Source organism: Dreissena polymorpha, chromosome 7 (genome assembly GCF_020536995.1).
Source record: "Dreissena polymorpha isolate Duluth1 chromosome 7, UMN_Dpol_1.0, whole genome shotgun sequence".
In the NCBI taxonomy this organism is placed as follows: domain Eukaryota; kingdom Metazoa; phylum Mollusca; class Bivalvia; order Myida; family Dreissenidae; genus Dreissena; species Dreissena polymorpha.
The window spans coordinates 60,295,444-60,317,379 of NC_068361.1; the positions used below are offsets into that span (position 1 = coordinate 60,295,444).

At 38.3% G+C, this 21,936-nt stretch overlaps 1 protein-coding gene across 1 annotated transcript in view; it reads right to left on the minus strand.

The window, feature by feature from the left end:
- LOC127839751 (uncharacterized) overlaps window positions 1-21,936 on the minus strand; it is a 136,693-nt gene that overhangs the window by 46,952 nt on the left and 67,805 nt on the right. The window contains exons 40-46 of the mRNA XM_052368137.1: window positions 17,239-17,359; window positions 15,836-16,001; window positions 15,241-15,308; window positions 11,761-11,861; window positions 10,976-11,125; window positions 1,365-1,454; window positions 528-634 (exon numbers count right to left, since the gene is read on the minus strand). Coding sequence (XP_052224097.1) covers window positions 528-634; window positions 1,365-1,454; window positions 10,976-11,125; window positions 11,761-11,861; window positions 15,241-15,308; window positions 15,836-16,001; window positions 17,239-17,359 — 803 coding nt within the window. The remainder of the gene's footprint in view (window positions 1-527; window positions 635-1,364; window positions 1,455-10,975; window positions 11,126-11,760; window positions 11,862-15,240; window positions 15,309-15,835; window positions 16,002-17,238; window positions 17,360-21,936) is intronic.

The following is a 21,936-nucleotide window of genomic DNA, read 5'->3' on the forward strand; positions in this document are numbered from 1 at the left end:
TGATGCCTTTAGTTTTAAAATAAGTGTAGCTTACACATTTTGTTCATAATTTCATTTCTAAATGATTAATTCTCAATACATTTTCAAAGGAGGCAAAGTTCAGAATGAATAATCCAAGTCAGATTTACATGTGCACTGAGAGTATATTCCATTTGACATACAGACTTGGAATGCATGTCATTCTTTTGTTGTTACTCTTAAATAGTGTAATAATATGGGCCGTGGTCTGTGTAAAAGGGGTTTAATGCATGTGTGTAAAGTGTTGTCCCAGATTAGCTTATGCAGTCTGCACAGGCTAATCAGGGATGGCACTTTCCGCTTTTATGATACTCTCCGTTTCAAGAAAGTCTCTTTTAAGCAAAAAAATCCACTTTAGGCGGAAAGAGTCGTCCCTGATTAGCCTGTACTGACTGCACAGGCTAATCTGAGATGACACTTTACGCACATGCCCTTGACATGGAGCATGGCTCATATTAGTGTTTGATTATAGCCCAACATAGGAATTTTACAACCATCATTTGACTTACGGCTGTATGTTTTTCTCAAATGTCAACCAAACAGAAGGTATATTTTCTCCCATGTATGGCTGTTGTAGTGTTACCTCATACAGGTGTTTCTTCAACTCTGAAATACCCTACACAAAAAAAGCAAAATTTAAAAATAATAGTTGCCATGGTTATATTTCATATACTTGAAGAGATTAGGAATTCAGAGCATCACAAATCTAATATATAAAATAAGTTGATGAAAATTCCAAAATAATTATTTTATTTTATCCTGATTTATATTTAAACATGTATATGATTTTTTGTTTGTTATGCCAATCACAAATCAGTCACATGGAAGCAGGTATATTTCAGTGATAAATTTGTAGCAAACGATTAAAAAACATATTCAATTTTCTTTCAAGTCCTCGGATAATTAGAGAGGTTGAACAGTCTATCGCTGCTTCTGTTAAGCAAAACTTCACGCATAACTATACCCATCCAGAGTGGAATCTACCCAAGCTTTAAAATGAAAAAAAACTTCACTTAAACTTGAGAACACCAAAGACCTATAAAAAACACAGATAACACACTGTCTTCTTCGCTATAGCTAAATTCAATCAAATCTCACGGCGGGCGTGACTTCGCAAGAGTCACGTGACATTGAATTTGGAGATGACAGAAACAATGGTGTCGGTCATTTTGTCACAAAGCATTTTATAGGTCTTTGAGAACACTAGCAACTGTTTTAGAATGATCAAGTTACACATCACTGTACCTGCCGATTGTGAGAGCTTACAAAATGGAAGAAAACTACAAGATAAGAAAGAAGAACTCTAGTGACTGTTGTTTTTTACCACAGGTTACACATCACTCTACCTGTCCTGTGTGAGAGCTGACAAAGTGGAAGCCGACCACCTGTGGATAGCGCTGCTGAAACTCTTCAATGGGCAGCTCACTCTTGCTCACCTGACAATAGGAACATTTACCCTTTACCACTTAGATACGGATTTTTACGTTTTGTAGACCATTAGAAAATCATATTAAATGAAAGACCTTCCTAAATAGATTCAAGTTTTGAAATGCTTTATTCTCCAACCATAAGTAACTGATGAGCAGCAAACAGCATAAAACCTGAACAGTCTTAGGGTAACTCCCAGGGTGTTCTGGCTTTATGCTGTTTGCCTGAAGCGATTTTCACTTTGTTTCTGGGTGGGAAAAGCTTAAGGATTTGAAGACTTTAATGTTTACTAAAATACTGGGATTCAAATTAAAACCAATTCTCCATTGAGCTGAAAACATGAGACACAAAGAGTAAAAATATTTCATTTTTTTGAGATTCCAGGATTCATTATCTATTTAGGATAGATAATTTTTCAAATGAAAACTAAATAGAGTGAACAACAATACAATAAAGTACCATAGCATATGCATTTTCAATGCTTGTAAATTCTTCAGAGTAGTTGATGCAATACTTTGATACACTTTTATAAAAGAAATAGCACATATCAAATATTAGCTGAAAGGAATACCATAATAACTGCAGATGAAAATAAATATGGAAACACCAGCAATTGAAATTGAAATAGCGAAATCAGTTTTCACAATAGTGAAGATGTATACCAATCCCCCAGCTCCAAATGATGTAATATGTAGCAAGTGGATACAAAACAAAAATTATTCATGGGTTGTGGCCAGTGTTGATCACATGCGTTTGGTTTTGAAACACTTGATAGAGGACCACTTTGCAATGTTACATACTAAGTACAAAATTGTCATTCAGGAAGTTATTGTTATAATAATATAAATTTATACAAATCATGTGAACCCTGCGATGTGGCCAGTTTTGACCCTGGAAAAGGACCTGACTTTGTCAAGGACCACAAAACAATGTTACACAGCAAATTTAACCTCTTAGCAAAAGCGTTTTCAGGAAAATATTTTTTAATTTATTGTGCCCTAAAAGTCAATATTAACCTTGTGACCCCAAGGTAATTCCACTTTTTAACCCAGGGGCATAGTTGGAGAAAACTTTGTAGATGATACTATACAATATTACATACTGAATACCTATGGACTTAATGGTTTCAGAGAACTTATTATTATAGCTAAAAGTGTATATTTAAAAAAAATGATATTATAAAATAAAAGAACATCCTTGCTGAAAAAGGGACATACAATTCATAATTGTTAACAAAAAGCAAAACAAATTGGACATGCTCAACTACAAGTTGGACTGTTGTCCAAAATCAAACAAAAGTGTAGGATAATTTCTTTGAATATTCATGATATCATAGAAAGTCCAAGTTGAAAAAAGGGGATTACTTTTACATTTGTTAATGTAGGATGATTGCACCTGCACAACGTCATAACATAATGAGCAATGCCTACAAGTTTGAATGTTGCATATCACAATCATTTGTTGTAATTTTAGGAGACACCTTTCTATTTAAAAAACTGTTTTACTCACACAGACAGATAGATACACAGACAGACCTGCATGGTAATTTCTTATATACCCACTTAATTTTGTTAGGGGGGTAAAATTACTTTTGTTTTTATAACTGGGGATTCACATTATATCAACAGACATCAGTAGTTTATTAACTGATCAATATGAGAGCCAATCACAAACATGGGGGCCTACCTGATCAATAGGAGAGCCAATCACAATCATGGGGGCCTACCTGATCAATATGAGAGCGCATTAAAAACATGGGGGCCTACCTGATCAATATGAGAGCCAATCACAAACATTGGGGGCCTACCTGATCAATATGAGAGCGCATTAAAAACATGGGGGCCTACCTGATCAATATGAGAGCCAATCACAAACATGGGGGCCTACCTGATCAATATGAGAGCGCATTAAAAACATGGGGGCCTACCTGGTCAATAGGAGAGCCAATCACAAACATGGGGGCCTACCTGATCAATATGAGAGCCAATCACAAACATGGGGGCCTACCTGATCAATATGAGAGCGCATTAAAAACATGGGGGCCTACCTGATCAATATGAGAGCCAATCACAAACATGGGGGCCTACCTGATCAATATGAGAGCCAATCACAAACATGGGGGCCTACCTGATCAATATGAGAGCCAATCACAATCATGGGGGCCTACCTGATCAATATGAGAGCGCATTAAAAACATGGGGGCCTACCTGGTCAATAGGAGAGCCAATCACAATCATGGGGGCCTACCTGATCAATAGGAGAGCGCATTAAAAACATGGGGGCCTACCTGGTCAATAGGAGAGCCAATCACAATCATGGGGGCCTACCTGATCAATATGAGAGCCAATCACAAACATGGGGGCCTACCTGATCAATATGAGAGCGCATTAAAAACATGGGGGCCTACCTGGTCAATAGGAGAGCCAATCACAATCATGGGGGCCTACCTGATCAATATGAGAGCCAATCACAATCATGGGGGCCTACCTGATCAATATGAGAGCCAATCACAAACATGGGGGCCTACCTGATCAATATGAGAGCCAATCACAAACATGGGGTCTATCTGATCAATATGAGAGCGCATTAAAAACATGGGGGCCTACCTGGTCAATAGGAGAGCCAATCACAATCATGGGGGCCTACCTGATCAATATGAGAGCCAATCACAAACATGGGGGCCTACCTGGTCAATAGGAGAGCCAATCACAAACATGGGGGCCTACCTGGTCAATAGGAGAGCCAATCACAATCATGGGGGCCTACCTGATCAATATGAGAGCCAATCACAAACATGGGGGCCTACCTGGTCAATAGGAGAGCCAATCACAAACATGGGGGCCTACCTGGTCAATATGAGAGCCAATCACAAACATGGGGGCCTACCTGATCAATATGAGAGCCAATCACAAACATGGGGGCCTACCTGGTCAATATGAGAGCCAATCACAAACATGGGGGCCTACCTGGTCAATATGAGAGCCAATCACAATCATGGGGGCCTACCTGGTCAATAGGAGAGCCAATCACAAACATGGGGGCCTACCTGGTCAATAGGAGAGCCAATCACAAACATGGGGGCCTACCTGGTCAATAGGAGAGCCAATCACAATCATGGGGGCCTACCTGATCAATATGAGAGCCAATCACAAACATGGGGGCCTACCTGGTCAATATGAGAGCCAATCAAAAACATGGGGGCCTACCTGATCAATATGAGAGCCAATCAAAAACATGGGGGCCTACCTGGTCAATATGAGAGCCAATCAAAAACATTAGGGCCTACCTGATAAATATGAGAGCCAATCAAAAACATGGGGGCCTGCCTGATCAATATGAGAGCACATCAAAAACATTGGGGCCTACCTGATCAATATGAGAGCCAATTACAAACATTGGGGCCTACCTGATCAATAGGAGAGCCAATCACAAACATGGGGGCCTACCTGATCAATATGAGAACCAATCAAAAACATGGGGTCTATCTGATCAATATTAGAGCCAATCACAAACATTGGGGGCCTACCTGATCAATATGAGAGCCAATCACAAACATGGGGGGCCTACCTGATCAATATGAGAGCCAATCAAAAACATGGGGTCTATCTGATCAATATGAGAGCCAATCACAAACATTGGGGCCTACCTGATCAATATGAGAGCCAATCACAATCATGGGGGCCTACCTGATCAATATGAGAGCCAATCACAAACATGGGGGCCTACCTGGTCAATATGAGAGCCAATCACAATCATGGGGGGCCTACCTGATCAATATGAGAGCCAATCACAATCATGGGGGGCCTACCTGATCAATATGAGAGCCAATCACAAACATGGGGTCTATCTGATCAATATGAGAGCGCATTAAAAACATGGGGGCCTACCTGATCAATATGAGAGCCAATCACAAACATGGGGGCCTACCTGATCAATATGAGAGCCAATCACAATCATGGGGGGCCTACCTGATCAATATGAGAGCCAATCACAAACATGGGGGCCTACCTGATCAATATGAGAGCCAATCACAATCATGGGGGCCTACCTGATCAATATGAGAACCAATCAAAAACATGGGGGCCTACCTGGTCAATATGAGAACCAATCAAAAACATGGGGGCCTACCTGGTCAATATGAGAACCAATCACAATCATGGGGGCCTACCTGATCAATATGAGAACCAATCAAAAACATGGGGGCCTACCTGGTCAATATGAGAGCCAATCACAATCATGGGGGGCCTACCTGATCAATATGAGAGCCAATCAAAAACATGGGGGCCTACCTGGTCAATATGAGAGCCAATCAAAAACATTGGGGGCCTAACTGATCAATATGAGAGCCAATCACAAACATTGGGGGCCTACCTGATCAATATGAGAGCCAATCACAATCATGGGGGCCTACCTGATCAATATGAGAGCCAATCAAAAACATGGGGGGCCTACCTGATCAATATGAGAGCCAATCACAAACATGGGGTCTATCTGATCAATATGAGAGCCAATCAGAAACATTAAAGCCTACCTGATAAATATGACATCCAATCAAAATTATGAGGGCCTATCTGAGCCATATGAGATCCAATCAAAAACATAGGATGTGTGGGCCAATCACAGACATTGGACCCTAACACATCTGTGTGTTAGCTATACTAAACCCCTTCCAGTCTGGCTTTAGGAAGGGGCGATCTACTGTTGATCAGCTAGCTAGATTACAACATGATATTCTCTCTGCAAAAAATCAAGGGCAATCAGTATTAGCAATTTTTTTGGACCTTCAGGCCGCCTTTGATTTAACATGGACCTTCGGCATACTAAAAAAGCTAGCTGACTATGGAATCACTGGATACTGTTTCCACTACCTCAGAGCATTCCTAGAGGGCCGTAAAATCCAGGTCAGGGTCGATGGGGAGTTATCAGAGGTAGCCATAACTGACCGCGGAACCCCTCAGGGGTCCGTAATATCCCCAACTCTGTTCTCCCTCATCGTAAACGGTCTACCTGATGCCGTCAAAGACTCAGGAATGGTTATCTCCCAGTTTGCCGATGACTCAGGCACTTGGTTAAAGGGGTCTAACATGTTACGCCTGCAAAAGAGGGCTCAAGCAGGCTTAGACTCCATATGGAAATGGGCAATTGAATGGGGATTCAAAATTTCTCCAACCAAAACAGTAGGAGTACTATTTGGCGAACAATTTCAGCACTCTTTGGACTTAAATTTAGGCGGCACCAAAATTATCTTTGAAAAAGTGGGGAAATTTCTAGGTATGTACCTAGATAAACAGTTAACTTTTACTCACCACTTCAAATATTTGGCAGAAAGGTGCGAAAGGGACCTAAATTTAATGAGAATGTTAAGAGGCACAGGTTTCGGATCAGATAAAAATAGCCTCTTAACACTCTACAAGTCCCTTATACGTCCAAAGCTAGATTATGGAGCCCAAATCTATGCATGTGCTAAGCCAAACGCCCTAAAAATGGTTGATGCCATTCAACACAAGGCCCTAAGGATAGCTCTGAGAGCCCTAAACTGTACACCGGGTGCACTGCTAGAGGAGGAGGCCGGTGTGTTACCTCTTGACTTGCGTAGAAAACAACAGTCCCTCAATTTCTGGGCCAGGGTTAAGTCTCAGCATGGTTCAAACCCCGTAAACAAACTTGTCGGGACTGGCACCTTCGTCAAGGGGAAAATATTTAAGCGTAAGCATGTCGCCCTACCTTTTGGTGCGAGTATTAGGACCCTGGTTGAGGATGCCGGTCTCGACAAGGTACATGTAGCAGACCTGAGGCCCTCCAAGGCCCCCCCCCTGGACGCTTGGACCCATTGATGTTGACCTATCACTCTCTTATAAAATAACGAAAACTGACTTGCCACAACTCATCAAGTCAGAAGCTCTCTCTCTTATAGATAATATGTATGCTGAGCATCTAAAAATCTACACTGACGGCTCCAAATGCCCTAACTCTGGTTTGGTAGCCAACTCTTTTGTAATCCCTTCAAAAAACATTAGTAAAACGCACAGGCTCAGCAACAATCTCTCTATTTTTACAGCAGAACTTTTGGCAATTAAATTCTCTCTGTGCTGGATATTGGTCAATAAACCTACTAAAACTGCTATTTTATCAGACTCAATGTCATCTCTTGAGTCCATAAAAAACAGAAATAGCAGATCTAGGCCTGATATTTTAGCTAGCATTTTGGAACTTCATCAACAGTGCCTAGATAAATCTTTAAAGGTCACATTAGTATGGTGTCCAGCACATGACAACATCAGTGGGAATGAACAGGCCGACAGGGGGGCCAAAGAGGGCCTCTTGAGGGGGGCCGTAGATGTTGGGGAACCCCTGGCACCTTCTGAGATCTACTCCCTGACAAAGAAATTTGTTTTGGGCGAGTGGAATCTCCGGACCGACAATTTGTCTTCCCATCGACATACTTTTACTAGACCTGCGAAAACCCTCAGGCCGCCTGACAGATACTCGGCGAGCATTGTGCTTGACAGAGCCATCACGCGCCTGAGGATGGGAACCACCCTATTACCCGGTGGCGCAGGAAAGTATGTCCTCGGTATAGGCCCTGCATGTCCTAGGTGCCAGGAACCTCTCACTGCGCCCCACATGCTGCTACACTGTCCTAACCATAAGGCGCAGAGGGACCACCTTGAAGCTGCATTGCACTCCCATGGACTAGTTTTTAACCTTACCAACGTGCTAGACCCCAAGGGAGCAGCTAGGGGCCCGGTCTTCTCTGCCCTCGCCAAATACTTACTAGATTGTCAAATAACTGACAAAATCTAGGTCATTGGGGTAGGGAGAGCAGCCAACACCCACCTAATTATACAGTCTTGTGACTGTTTTCTTTTAAAAATGTGTAATCTCTGCACAAACCTGATGTAATCAAATAATTGTGTTGGATTTGTGTCGCTTTTACACAACCTTTATTTTAGTTTTTAATGGGTTTATTGTTCTACCCCGCCCTTTCTAAATCAGGCCAATGGCATTGACCTGGTCTTCTTTATTTTAATACATTTTTTATGAGAGCATGACATTAGTCCACCATTTACATTTTTCAGTTTTTTAATATAATCATATTTTATGGCATTTCTTACTACAAGAAAGGACGAGGCTGTCCAGTAACCTGGGATTGTTGGCTGCATTGCACCCCCTCCCTTCCTCTTTGACACCCCACCCTTTCCCCTTCAAACTCGAAGAACCATGTCGGACTGGAGTGCACGGTGCAGGGCCTTATACCATTATAAACACCTATTTAGCCCTATCTAAGACAAAGTATTGTCGACCTTGCTGAAAGTACTAATCTTGTACCTTGGAGCACATTAAGGATTATTATAACTGCTATCTTGTGTAGCAATTTCCTTATTTTTGTGAAAACTGCTATTTTATATAGCAAATTGCCTTAATTTTATTATTATTGCATTAACTCATGTTAAAATTGCTACTTTTATAGCAAATATCCTATTTTTTTATATTAAATTGCTATTTTATATAGCAAATTGCCTCGGTTTTACTGTCTAATTGTCATTTTGGATACCATATAAGGTACTTTAGTATTATTTCCTCCAATGTTATCATCAGTATACTAATAATATTGGATAGATTAGAGCTTTTTGGGTTTATCTTAACGTATCTAGGTAATATTTGGTCTTTTTACCATTTTACATTTTACCATTATCAATTTTCCTTCAATAGTATACAAACTATTTTTCATTTACCGTGCACTCCCTCTGGTCCAGGGGAAACAACCATTGTAGACTTCATCATCACAATTACCTCCCCTAGTACAACTGAGTGACACCACCCCTGCTGGCTCTTCTTTTCCCCCACCCACATTGGCCTACACTTCCATAAAATCTCTCCTTCTTTCAACCCTCCAGGGTGGCAACATGTATTTTAAATATATAAATGCATATAGTCCTGTACATATTGTAAATAATGTACATCTTGTACAAATTTAGCTGTCTTTGTCTTATTTTTAACTGTAAAGTACATTGTCTTACCCTTAATTTTTATGTGGCCCTATGAAGGTGACCGTTTGGAGACACGTAAGTTATTGCCCTTAACATATAAGGGTTTATTACTAAACCCACTTTTAAATATTGTTTTAATGCCACTCTGGGGGATCTCTCTTTTCCATAGCCCAATCCTCCTTAAGTTCCATACAGACAGGGTCTTATGTTGGAGCATTACGGCTATATTCCCTGTCTGCAAGTGTTCAACATTGAGCCACATACATAAACTTGTACTCATTAATTTTTTAACAACTCAATACTCAATTGAAATATTAATATATAATTGAGAGTTACACACTCTATGTGATATCATATATTGTCTTCTTTTTTTTTCCTTTCCTTCTCATGTGGTTGCATTTGCACATGCGGCTTCACTCTGCATTTGAGAGCTGTTAAATCAGGCTCTGGCATCCCTATTAATAAATGTTCTTAGATATAAACATATCTCTCTTATGATTAGATCTTGTTGTTTGGCGTTTAGTTTAAACTTTAAACATACACATAAAAATGGTACTTGACTATGCATGTAAACATATTGTGGCAATGTTCAACCACTTTGTGATCTGGAAAACCCTCAAATATTATTATTTTGTTACACAAACATATTACACATCTGTGTATTCCTTTTTCTATAATTAATATATTAAAATAGTCCTATTTGGATTCAAATTTTTAAACCACAGATCACAAAGTTTAAAGACTCCAACAAACCCATTGCAGTATATACTGAACAGTGGGTCTGGTAATGATGCTGCCACATACAACAGTATGTGTGTTTTCACCATCTTTACTTATAAAAATTGGGCTATTCTTTCTCTCTCTCCTCCTTAAAAAACAATACAAAGAATAACATACAATAACAACATCATATGAATGATATAAATTAATAATAAGTACAGTAACGTAACAAAAACATAGTAATCTAATACTATAAAACAACTCCAAGTTCTTTTGGATTAACTCATTCTTTTTCTTTCATTTATATTTTTGCATATAAACCATTATTGTTTACTTTTTCTTAAAAGTACAAAGTCAGCCGTGGGAAAATCTATTTTAAAACGGATTGACCTACTGGCAATCCTTAATAAGAAATTTCGGCCAATCAGCGCCATCGTTATATACTCGGATCAACCAATTAAAACGCCGCTTTTTAACCGCGTTAGGCCTATTCACTGTATAGCACTGCGTTTTTTTTTAACACTTCATATAAAGGTTATATATTTTTAAACCAATAGATTTTTATTAAGGCACCGCACCAACACTGCAAAGTTTTATATTTATACCAATGGTACAGCCCAGTAAAATCAGGCTGTCCATTTTATGGCCGTTTTCGGCTTTTTATGCAGAGTTCTATGTTAAGCAGTGTGCTCGGGCAATGGTTTTTAACCGAAGTCCCGAGGGTAAATAACCCCATTAGTAGTTAGTGTGTTAGCTAATCACAAACATGGGAGTCTACCTGATAAGTGTGTTATGTTATCACAAACACATGTTCTTACCTCATCAATGTGTGAGCCAATCACAAACACAGGAGCTTTAGGGGCCTGTACAGTGATTGAACTCAGCCAGAAGTCAAGACCTGCATGCTCATGGCCCTGTCGAACGTTCCACAGCAGAAGGTAGATTGAGCGGTTGGGTGACAGGAAAAACTGCAAAAAATAAACAAAATAATATTTTTATTTTTTTTATGAAAAGATTTTATACAATCTTTAACATAGGTACATATGATATAAAGTTGCTTTAAATTTACATCAATGTCAAATACAATATAAAGATACATTTGCAACAGGAAAAAGATGAAAAAGACAAAATATTATTAAGTCTCTATTATTATTTAACAACTCTGGCTTACAAACTTCTGGTTTCCTTAACATCAATTTTGTAAATCATTGTTTATTGACTGACCAGCAATGTGATATAGAACATATTTGCTTAATTAAAATATTTCAGTTCAATTAAAAAATATTTGGCGGAAATTTTTATTTTTATTTTTAGGACCTATAATAAGTGATTTCACACAACTAATATTACATCCCATGAAAGTTTTACATAAGTTATGTATATATTAAGTATCATAAAATGTTTGTTCTTAAGCAATTCAGCAGGAACACCTAACACTGCCTGCCTGTGGAACCATTATGACTTACCCATATATACTCACCTAAATTTGTTTGAAAACATTCAGTGAATAAACGCATACTATGACATGCCATTTCTTAACGGTCTGCTATCATGCAGTGACAATTTTTACATTTATATCCAGCTGTACATGTATGTTACCCACCTGGTGAGTGTTATAGTACACTGTCTGTCCTGCAAAGTCCCAGATGTTGTAAGTGATACCCTCATCGCCGTGGGCAACGTCCCACGTCTTAATTTCAATTCCTAAAATTTGAGAAAGTATTCATATATATATCAGGTTATCAAAGTGTTCTTGATTTTCATTCCTCAATGAAATGAAATACAACATTGATCTATCTGATATTATTCGTGCGTTTTTTTACAAAATGAAACTGCATCTGAATCGAGGAGAGTATTTCTTCTTTCAATTTTATTAAAATTCCTTGACGTTATGACCTACAGAAGAAATGATTCAGCAGCCCAAAATGGAGGTGCTAAATTACACCATTATTGCCCCAATGGTGGATAGATAACCAAATACTTATACATGTATGTGGGCCATGCTCTGTGAAAAAGGGGTTTAATGCATGTGCGTCAAATGTTGTCACAGATTAGCCTGTGCAGTCCGCACAGGCTAATCAGGGACAACACTTTCCGCCTTAACTAGATGTTTGCTAAGAAAGGACTTTCTTGAAACAAAAAATACAATAAAAGTGGATATTGTCCTCCCTGATTAGCCTCTGCAGACTGCACAGGCTAATCTGGGACAACACTTTATGCACATGTATTAAACCCCCTTTTCACACAGCACGGCTCATTTATATATCCTTGCAAATGTTTCAGATGTACTGAACAGCAAATGAAATTATTTTTTATTGGTTTTACTTGTGCAGATATGTCTCAATTTATTGGTAAAATTAACAAATATATGTGGACAGGATACAACAATTCTGCATTTAATTTCAATTTATGATCATAACAAATTTAACCAACTGATTTGTACTTAACACTTGAAATGTATTAAGTGATAATTATGGTGAGTAATAATTTGTTATCGCTTTCATGATCACGACATTTTGGATCCATAAAGCAGGTATAACACATGTAAACAAAAGCAAGTAACCACTGTTTTTATATAAACGCTTATTATAAATAGGGTCTATCTGATTTACAGCATTTACAGACATGGTCTTCTGAAACATACAAACTGCTTTTTTTAACAAGAGCACCGCCTTGCGGATGCAGACCGCTCATCTATTTTTCTTTTTAAAGGTGTAGGGACCTATCTCAATTTCAATCACAAAGGATGGAGGGGTGGAGTGGAGAGGGGTGTATAGTGTGGGGGTGTGGTCATTTATAACATTATCTTCCAAAAATGCAAAAAAAAATTGGGTGGGGGGATTCTTGGGAGGGATGGCTGGAAGGTATTTCAAAAATAAAATAATGAAAATAAATATTTGTGTTTTTAACCATGTTTGAAAAAACAAGAGATGTGTTTGTCAGAAACACAATGCCCCCTATCGCGCTGCTTTGAAAAAAAATGTTTTTGTTTTTTTGACCTTTGACCTTGAAGGATGACCTTGACCTTGAAAGATGACCTTGAACTTCCACCACTCAAAATGTGCAACTTCATGATAACGTCACTTTGATTAATTTTTTTTAACTTTGACCTTAAAAGATGACCTTGACCTTGAAGAATAGCCTTGACCTTGAACTTCCACCACTCAAAATGTGCAGCTTCATGAGAACGCCCCTTTGAAATTTTATTTTATTTTTTTGACCTTGAAGGATGACCTTGACCTTGAACTTCCACCACCCAAAATGTGCAGCTTTATGAGATACACGTGCATGCCAAATATCAAGTTGCTATCTTCAATATAAAAAAAGTTCTGGCCAAAATTAAAGTTTTCAAACCGACAGACGCCATATATTTGACATTTGACCTTGAAGGATGACCTTGACCTTCACCGCTCAAAATGTGCAGCTCCATGAGATACACATGCATGCCAAATATCAAGTTGCTATCTTCAAAAGTGAAAAAGTTATGGCCAATGTTAAAGTTTCTTTCGGACGGACGGACGGACGGACAGACTGACTGACATACTGACGGACAGTTCAACTTCTATATGCAACCCTAATGGGGGCATAAAAATTATTTTTTTGGGGTGGGGTGGGGGGATATAGTGTGAGAGTGTGGTGGTCATTTATTAGATGATATTTAATTTTAAAAAAATAATGGGGGGGGATTGAGGGGGGGGGGGGGGGCGTGGGGGATGGTTTGGGTGGAGTCTATTGTGGTATGTCAGGTAAGAGTTGTTTTGTCAAAGTATCAATCGAATCTAATCATTAATAAAGAAGTTATGGCAATTTTAGCAAAATTTAATAATTTGACCTTGAGAGTCAAGGTCATTCAAAGGTCAAGGTAAAATTCAACTTGCCAGGTACAGTACCCTCATGATAGCATGAAAGTATTTGAAGTTTAAAAGCAATAGCCTTGATACTTTAGAAGTGAAGTGGATCTAAACACAAAATGTAACCATATATTCAAAGTTACTAAAAAAGGGCCATAATTCCGTAAAAATGACAACCAAAGTTATGCACCTTGTCCTTTACTGTCCCCTCATGATAGTTTGCCAGTGTTCCAAGTATGAAAGCAATATCTATGATACTTTAGGGGTAAAGAAGACCAAAACACAAAACTTAACCAAATTTTCAAGTACAAAGGGCCCATAATTCTGTCAAAATGCCAGTCAGAGTTACATAACTTTGCCTGCAAAGTACCCTTACGATAGTAAGTATTGCAAGTATGAAAGCAATAGCTTTGATACTTTAGGAAAAAAGTGGACCTAAACACAAAACTTAACCAAATTTTCAATTTTCTAAGTATAAAAAGGGCACATAATTCTGACAAAATGCCAGTCAGAGTTACATAACTTTGACTGCAAAGTCCCCTTATGATAGTTAGTAAGTGTTGCAAGTATGAAAGCAATAGCTTTGATACTTAAGGAATAAAATGGACCTAAACACAAAACGTTACCAAAATTTTCTATTTTCTAAGTATGAAAAGGGCACATAATTCTGTCAAAATGCAAGCCAGAGTTATCTTACTTTGCCTGCCCAGTCCCCTCATGATAGTACGTAAGTGTACCAAGTTTAAATGCAATAGCCTTGATACTTTATGAGAAAAGTGGACCTAAATGCAAAACTTAACCGGACGCCGACACCGACACTGACGCCAAGGTGATGACAATAGCTCATTTTTTTTTTTCAAAAAATAGATGAGCTAGAAATTGATCACAATTAAATTAATTATACAGGTTTTTCTATCATTGGTCCTATTTGGCTATTGGTCCTTCTCAAAATTTATGAAGTTTTTGATAATTTCATCATAATTATTGTGTTCTACTTAAAGTATAAGCATGAGCTGACCATTAAAAGAGTGGATAAACATCAAGCATTCCTAAAAAAAATCATGTTCTGCGATTAATTATATTTTTTTAATAAATGCGTTTTTAACTTCTCATAAAAAACTTTCCGTTTATACATATTCTGTTCTATCATATTTAAAAAGCTATACTTATTTCATGATATCCAGCTATTTCCCACACAATGTAAAATTCCCTGAAGATCTGCAAGTACATACCATCTGTGACATCATGGCCTTGCCCCGTGTCCATCTTATGGTCCGAACTCATTAAAGCCTTCACAAGGCTGCAAGTATAGAACATTTCTTTATTTAAAACATGCACAATGAGACCAGCCTTCACCAAGCAGAACAAAGAGGCGTGCTTTGTGAAAAAGGTTTTTAAAGCAAATGTGTGTAGTGTCGTCCAGATAAGCCTGTGCAGTCCACACAGGCTAATCAGGGACAACACTTTCTGCTTTTATGATATTTTCTGTTTAAAGAAAGTCAAAAATCAAGTTTAGGTTGAAAGTGTTGTCCCCTGATTAGCCTAAGTACACATATGCATTGAACCTCATTTTCGCAGAGCAGGACATATGATATATAATATGAGCATTCTGTATTCGCCTTCCACAAAAAAAATTCATTTCATTAAACTGGAAAAAGACATTATTAAAAAACACACAAATCAAAAAATCAAACCAAAACAACCCCATATTTTAGTAATCCACACAATTTTATGTCAAAGAAAATAAATGAATATACACTATATGTGTATAATTCTCAACTGACACTTGCTACTTACATAGCTTCACTTGCACAAACATCTACTCACCTAGTTTTTCCTGCCCCTCCGAGGCCCACCAACATCAGCTTGGTCCGCTTGCTAAGCTCCGCCCCACTCATTAGCCTCTGTAGGTACGCCATCACCGACTGCACACCCTTCTCTCTTATCTCCCTTGGGGGCGTCTTCAGCAAGGGGAGATCATCCAATTCTAGTTCTAGTTTAAAAAATGGCGAAAAAATATACATATTGGATTCAATACTTGTTCCTAGTGAAAAATAGGGAACAAACAATAAAAAGCGTTTGTCATATTTTATGTTCAAATCTTACAAATACTTGCTTTCAAATTTTAATTGTATCCAATTGTACATGAAAACTTATTTTCAATCTTCAATATATTCATGCAAGAAGATTGATACAACTTTCTGAAATGTAAGACTGACAAATTTTGAAGTGAATGTGCAACTGTTGAAAGTGACATTTTTATGAAAAATCATTTTTATGTCCATCTACAATTAACCCTTTGCATGCTGGGTAATTTGTCGTCTGCTAAAATGTCGTCTGTTGAATTTCTAAAATTAGCATTTTCTTCAAATTTTTTTCAAAGAATACTATCAGAATAGCAAACAGTTTGGATCCAGATGAGACGCCACGTTCTGTGGCGTCTCATCTGGATCCAAACTGTTTGCAAAGGCCTTTAAAATTCAGCTCCAGCGCTTTAAGGGTTAAATGATAAGCAGCAAAAACTGATACTTATTTTTATAAATTTTCATTTACATTAAATGGTGCAAGTGCAAATAGGGTGACGTATTGAATGTGAAACTGATCAAAGAAACTTGCCTGATCAAATGAGATCAAAGGATATTTAAAGAATTTTGAGTCTGACATAGATATTGTAATTTCCATTTTATTGCATTAATATGGAAACAATTAAATGAAGTTCAAGAGAAAACATTATCTGTCAATTTCTTAACTTAACTATTTCCAAACGATTCAACTTCAAGCTGTAAAGGTACCTTCTTTTTAGTCCCTGGATCTTGCTCAGGTCTGCTGGTATAGAGTGTAGGTTGGGATTGTGGGTTTTCCAAACTACATGTATTTAATTTAACCCTTAAATCCTCATATAAGCTTTTTGATGCGTTTGAAGTGGCTTACAAAATCATTTAAATTAAAGACATTTCTTTACAGATTCAAGTTTTTTGGCTTTATTTCCAACCCAAAGATACTGATTCACAGCAAACAGCATAAAACCTGAAAAGACTGCGTGTTACTCACAGGCTGTTCTGGTTTTATGCTGGCTGCATAGAGCCATTAAACTTCACTTCTGAGCGTGAGAGTTAAGTGGATGCATGTATATCATACAGTACGCTCACATGATGTTGATGCATGTATATCATACAGAACAGTCCCATGATGTTGAGGCTGCTGAGAAGGAAAGCACAAAAGGCACCTACTTTTGAGTCCCTGGATCTTGCTCAGATCAGCAGGTATGGAGAGGAGGTTGGGATTGTGGGAAACCTGCAGGTCAACAAGGTTCTCCAGCTCACAGATCTCTGGTGGAATCTTTGTGAAAGCCTGTGAACATTTGGGCATTATTCAGTTGTCAAAAATATTTCTCCACCTTGCTTTTTGTTTATGGTTGTTTGTCCAAGAATCTAAATTAAATAGAATGCTGTTTGAAACATTTGTGCCATTTTTTGCTACTCAAATATACAAATCCTTAATGTCAACAGACTGTTAATAATTTCATTAAGCTCTCCAAAACAATTTTTTTTAAATAAAATTCATTTTAATTATTAAATACTTACCTGTTATCGTATGCTTATACTTTCCAAGGGGAAATAACTCATCCGGAATTTTAACTGGGAATCCGCCACCTCAATACCGTAATACAGGCCAGGTTAAACATAGTGCAATGCAACCTAGCCAAAAATCGGTAACCAACCCTCAATATTCTTTCAATATATATACAAAAATATTAATCGAATAGCGGGGTGGGAGGTGGGACTTACCGATAACAGGTAAGTATTTAATAATTAAAATGAATTTTATTTAAAAAATTTTGTTTTAATGTCATAAATACTGACCTGTTATCGTATGCTGATTTTGCAGCTGCGGTGGGAAGGTTCGTATATATTTTCCCAACACAGTAGAACCCATAAACAGGGTTATCAGCTAATGATATCAAGTAATCTTCGTTAAAACGGTATCAATTATGACTTCTCGGACAGAGTAATATGTCTATGTCGTAAAGAAGACACTACCGTTAGTGAAACCACAACAAGCCCAAACGTATACAAATTGTATTGTTGGCACTTCAGAAAACGAAGATAAAAAGATTACAAGGTGGTCGGATTCCTCCAGTAAACAGCTTAGAGCACGTCAAAAAGTGGGGTGTGATTAATATATGCCCACAAAACAGACTGAGCTCTTAATTCATGCGGTCAGATCCTAAAAAGGAATGAATCCTTAGATAGGATAAGATTAACTTTCCTTAGTCGAGGTCTAACCCCGAGAAATAGAAGCCGCAGACACATCCCCCCCCCTTTTTTTGGGAAATGAAGAGTGTCTTTGAGAACCTCGAATGGACTTCTGACTAACACTGCTGAGATAGAACTTCAAAGCCCTGATTGCCCAAAGAAGTTTATCCTCATCTTCATGACTACCAGTTTAAGAAAACTTGGAAACTTGAAGGTAGAAGCCATATAGAGGACTTGATATTAAGCAAGGAATCCTGGCTGACACAACAAAGTGAAAACGACAATAGATCCAACTGGAATTGGTTGTATTCAACAGAAAAAGCATGAATTTCAATTCTCCGTATGGTAAAAGCCATAATAAGAAGGAAAACCGTCTTAAAATTATATTGGAACTGTTAATAAGCCTGATGAAAAAGGTTCATAGGTAGCTCATTAAGCATCCCAACATGTTACACAAGTCAAAACCGCTTAAAAAGGTAAAGGAACGAAAAACATAGTGTTGACGTTCCATAGTTTGGATCAGTTCCAAAATAGGTAAGACAGCACAGAGTTGCGATGACTTACACAAAACAAGGTATACGAAAGCATAATCTCTATCCTTTGATGAAGAAAAGAACAAATTTCTTATCATCAAGAAAAAGATGAGAAAAACCTCTATGTATCTAGCAGAGTGATTAAGGTAATAACTATGCTCTCAATTACCCAGTAAAAAATGAATTTCCATAGAACCTTTATACAGTTCTGATGGAATTATCCTTGCACAAGTAACAAGGATTGAAACTCTAACAGAAAAACGTTCTTCTGTAGAGATAACTAAAAGTTATTAATGGCCAGACATGAAGTGGCACATGTTTGGATCAGTAAAAATATGTCTCAGTTAGATATGATATTTGACCTGTGAAGAAGTTTCCTGAAAATAATTGTACAGGAGACTTAAAAGGTCGTAGAACCATAATCCCATGGTTCACTAAGTATATTTCATGAAATTATGGCAAAAACTCAGTTATTGCAAAAACTCACCAAGAAGGCAAGATATTCCAGTTTATGTCAATGGACGAATGTATAACAATCGCACACCCTGCTGGATCGATTTCTGTGAACTGCATTGTTGACGTTGTTCAGCATACCGGTATACACTGCGATATACGATCGCATAACGCTAATAACTAGCGTTTGATGATAAACAACATTCTTTGATATACTATGTACACCATGCAACTCGTCTGCAACTTCACTGCCGCGCATGCGCAATTACATTATTGAACCCAACGGAAAAATAATTCGAAAGAAAGAACTGCAGGACAAAACGTCCAACAGGGCGTTGAGACGAACTGGTATGAGAAAGACGATAGAGAAAATTTGTTGTTCTTGCAAAGAACGAATAAGTTCCTGATTTCCAGTTACAAGGAGTGATAATATGATCACCTCCGTGTCTGTAAGTAAACCACGACCGATGTGTGATAGTTGAAACCATCACAAAGGAATCGTGAAAATGTGTTGTAAATGAAAAACAGCTAAAAAGAATTTTCGCTTTTCAAGATGTAGATGTGCAGGTGATATTCGTTAGGATACCACATAATTGAAACAATCAAGATACGTTGTTCTATGTGATCGTCCATAACCTTATCTGCTCACATCTGTATAAGATGTAAGAAAGGTTGTGGTAGAATAAACTATATTCTTGCCAAGATAATCTTCTAGACTAGACACCACTGAATAATGGTAAATAATGACAAAAAGATGGAAATCTGTGTCATTAAATAATCCCGAGATTAATACAATTATCTTAAAAATAAAGCTGAAACGGACGTAAGAAAAGACGTCTCAGCAGAAGGACCGGTGACCGGACCGGTAAATACCGACCGGTGACCGGAACCATTTGTCAAGGATGGGTGGGCAAAGAAACCACGGCAAGCCGAACTTTCCCACTCCAAACACACTTGAAAATTGGTAGAATAGGACAGTGTTTAACACTTATAAGTTTATGACCTATCTACAGAATATAGCCTCTTCTTGAACCAATAACAGGCGCCTTTAAAATCATGGATAATACAGGTCGCGAAGTCATCGATTTGCGAAGTACGGAAATATGATTGATAGTGGTACCTCCGGAATCGGAGGTGTGATGGCAGAAAAAGGTGAAAACCCTAGGGGTAACCTTAAGCGGGTCCACGCTTGCCGGTAGAATGCATGGAAGTCTTACATTCTGACTTGATTAATCCATTTACTTCAAGACTTCTAACCGGGACGAATTCCGAAAGGAATACGACCAGTTATAGGAAGACGGCCTGTTATGGCCAGAAGTGTAATAGAAGAATAACTTTAAGATGAGGTCCCTCCAGATCCTAGGATCTAAGATCTGAGTTCAATAGGTCCTAAGCCATCTACAAGACTGTAGCCGCTATGCGGTCAATCTGATAGGCAATCCTATGTATCAGAACTCTTGTTGATTCCAGTAGCTTGAAAATATGCACTGCCGTAGGAGCAATAGAAAAGCAGAAGTCGATACAAATGTCGTCTTGCTAATCCTGCTAGCGTCATTAATGTGTCCCAACTGTTCCGTGACACTGACTGCAAAGTCTGTAGCCGACAGGTAAAGGCGTTTAAATCAATTCATCCTTCGGGTCTCGAACATAAATTAATAGAGGTCAAATAGTAATGTTCGACCTCAATGCTAGTCTCCGAGCCCACTTCAGCCGATCTATCTGCAAGACCAGTAGTCTGCATGTAGCCGGTTGAGATAGAAGTACAAATAACAGATATAGCATGATTTGGTAACCGTCGCCAGTAGAACATCAGTATTGAAAAACACAAAAAGTCATGTAGATTGTTGAATCCATAAAATATAGTATTCAATACAATCATAGCCAGGGGTATACAACTATGTAATGTAGACGATACCCGTGATACTAAAAATTGACCGATGAAAACACAGTGGAATACCGGTAATTGGTAAGTGGTGACCGAACCGGACCGGTCAATGACCGGTAACTGTAGCCCGGTGAACGGACCAGTCATAATATGACCGGTGACGTTACCAGTTAAAGACCGAAACATGGTGGAATCCATATGGTCTGTTATCAATGTCAAGCACTGCTCGGAAAAGAAGATCATGCCAAAAAATCCAATCCGATGGCGATGAGACATCACTTATTCTGACCGGTGATCAGTGATCGGTGATATGACCGATGAATGGTGACCGATGTCCGGTGATCGGGACCGGTATAATATAACTGCGTCAGAATGGAAATATCTGGTGCAGAAGAATGACCATCCACGAAGTCATCTGATAATGTTAACCGGAAAACAACGGTAGATTATCAGTATTAATAGGCATAAGTGTCCTTGTAGTCGTAGTGGAGAAAAGAACAGCTTATCCCGAAGCCTGAATGTTAAACGAACTAGTGTTCGTATACAACTACGGCTCGGTGACTGCAACATGTGATGATGCCATAAGAAGAACCATCACACGTGGAATGGAGAAATGATATTCCTAAAGGAATAAAATGGAGAACGTCGATATGACCAGTAGGTTCATTAACGCCTACGTGAGAAGTGGCGACATCCATATAACTTCGATGCCGAAATATTGTTCGGCTACGCTGGAAATATTGTCTTCTACAATATTGTCTCCGTGAGCATTGATTGACATGATCGCTTACGAGCGTATCA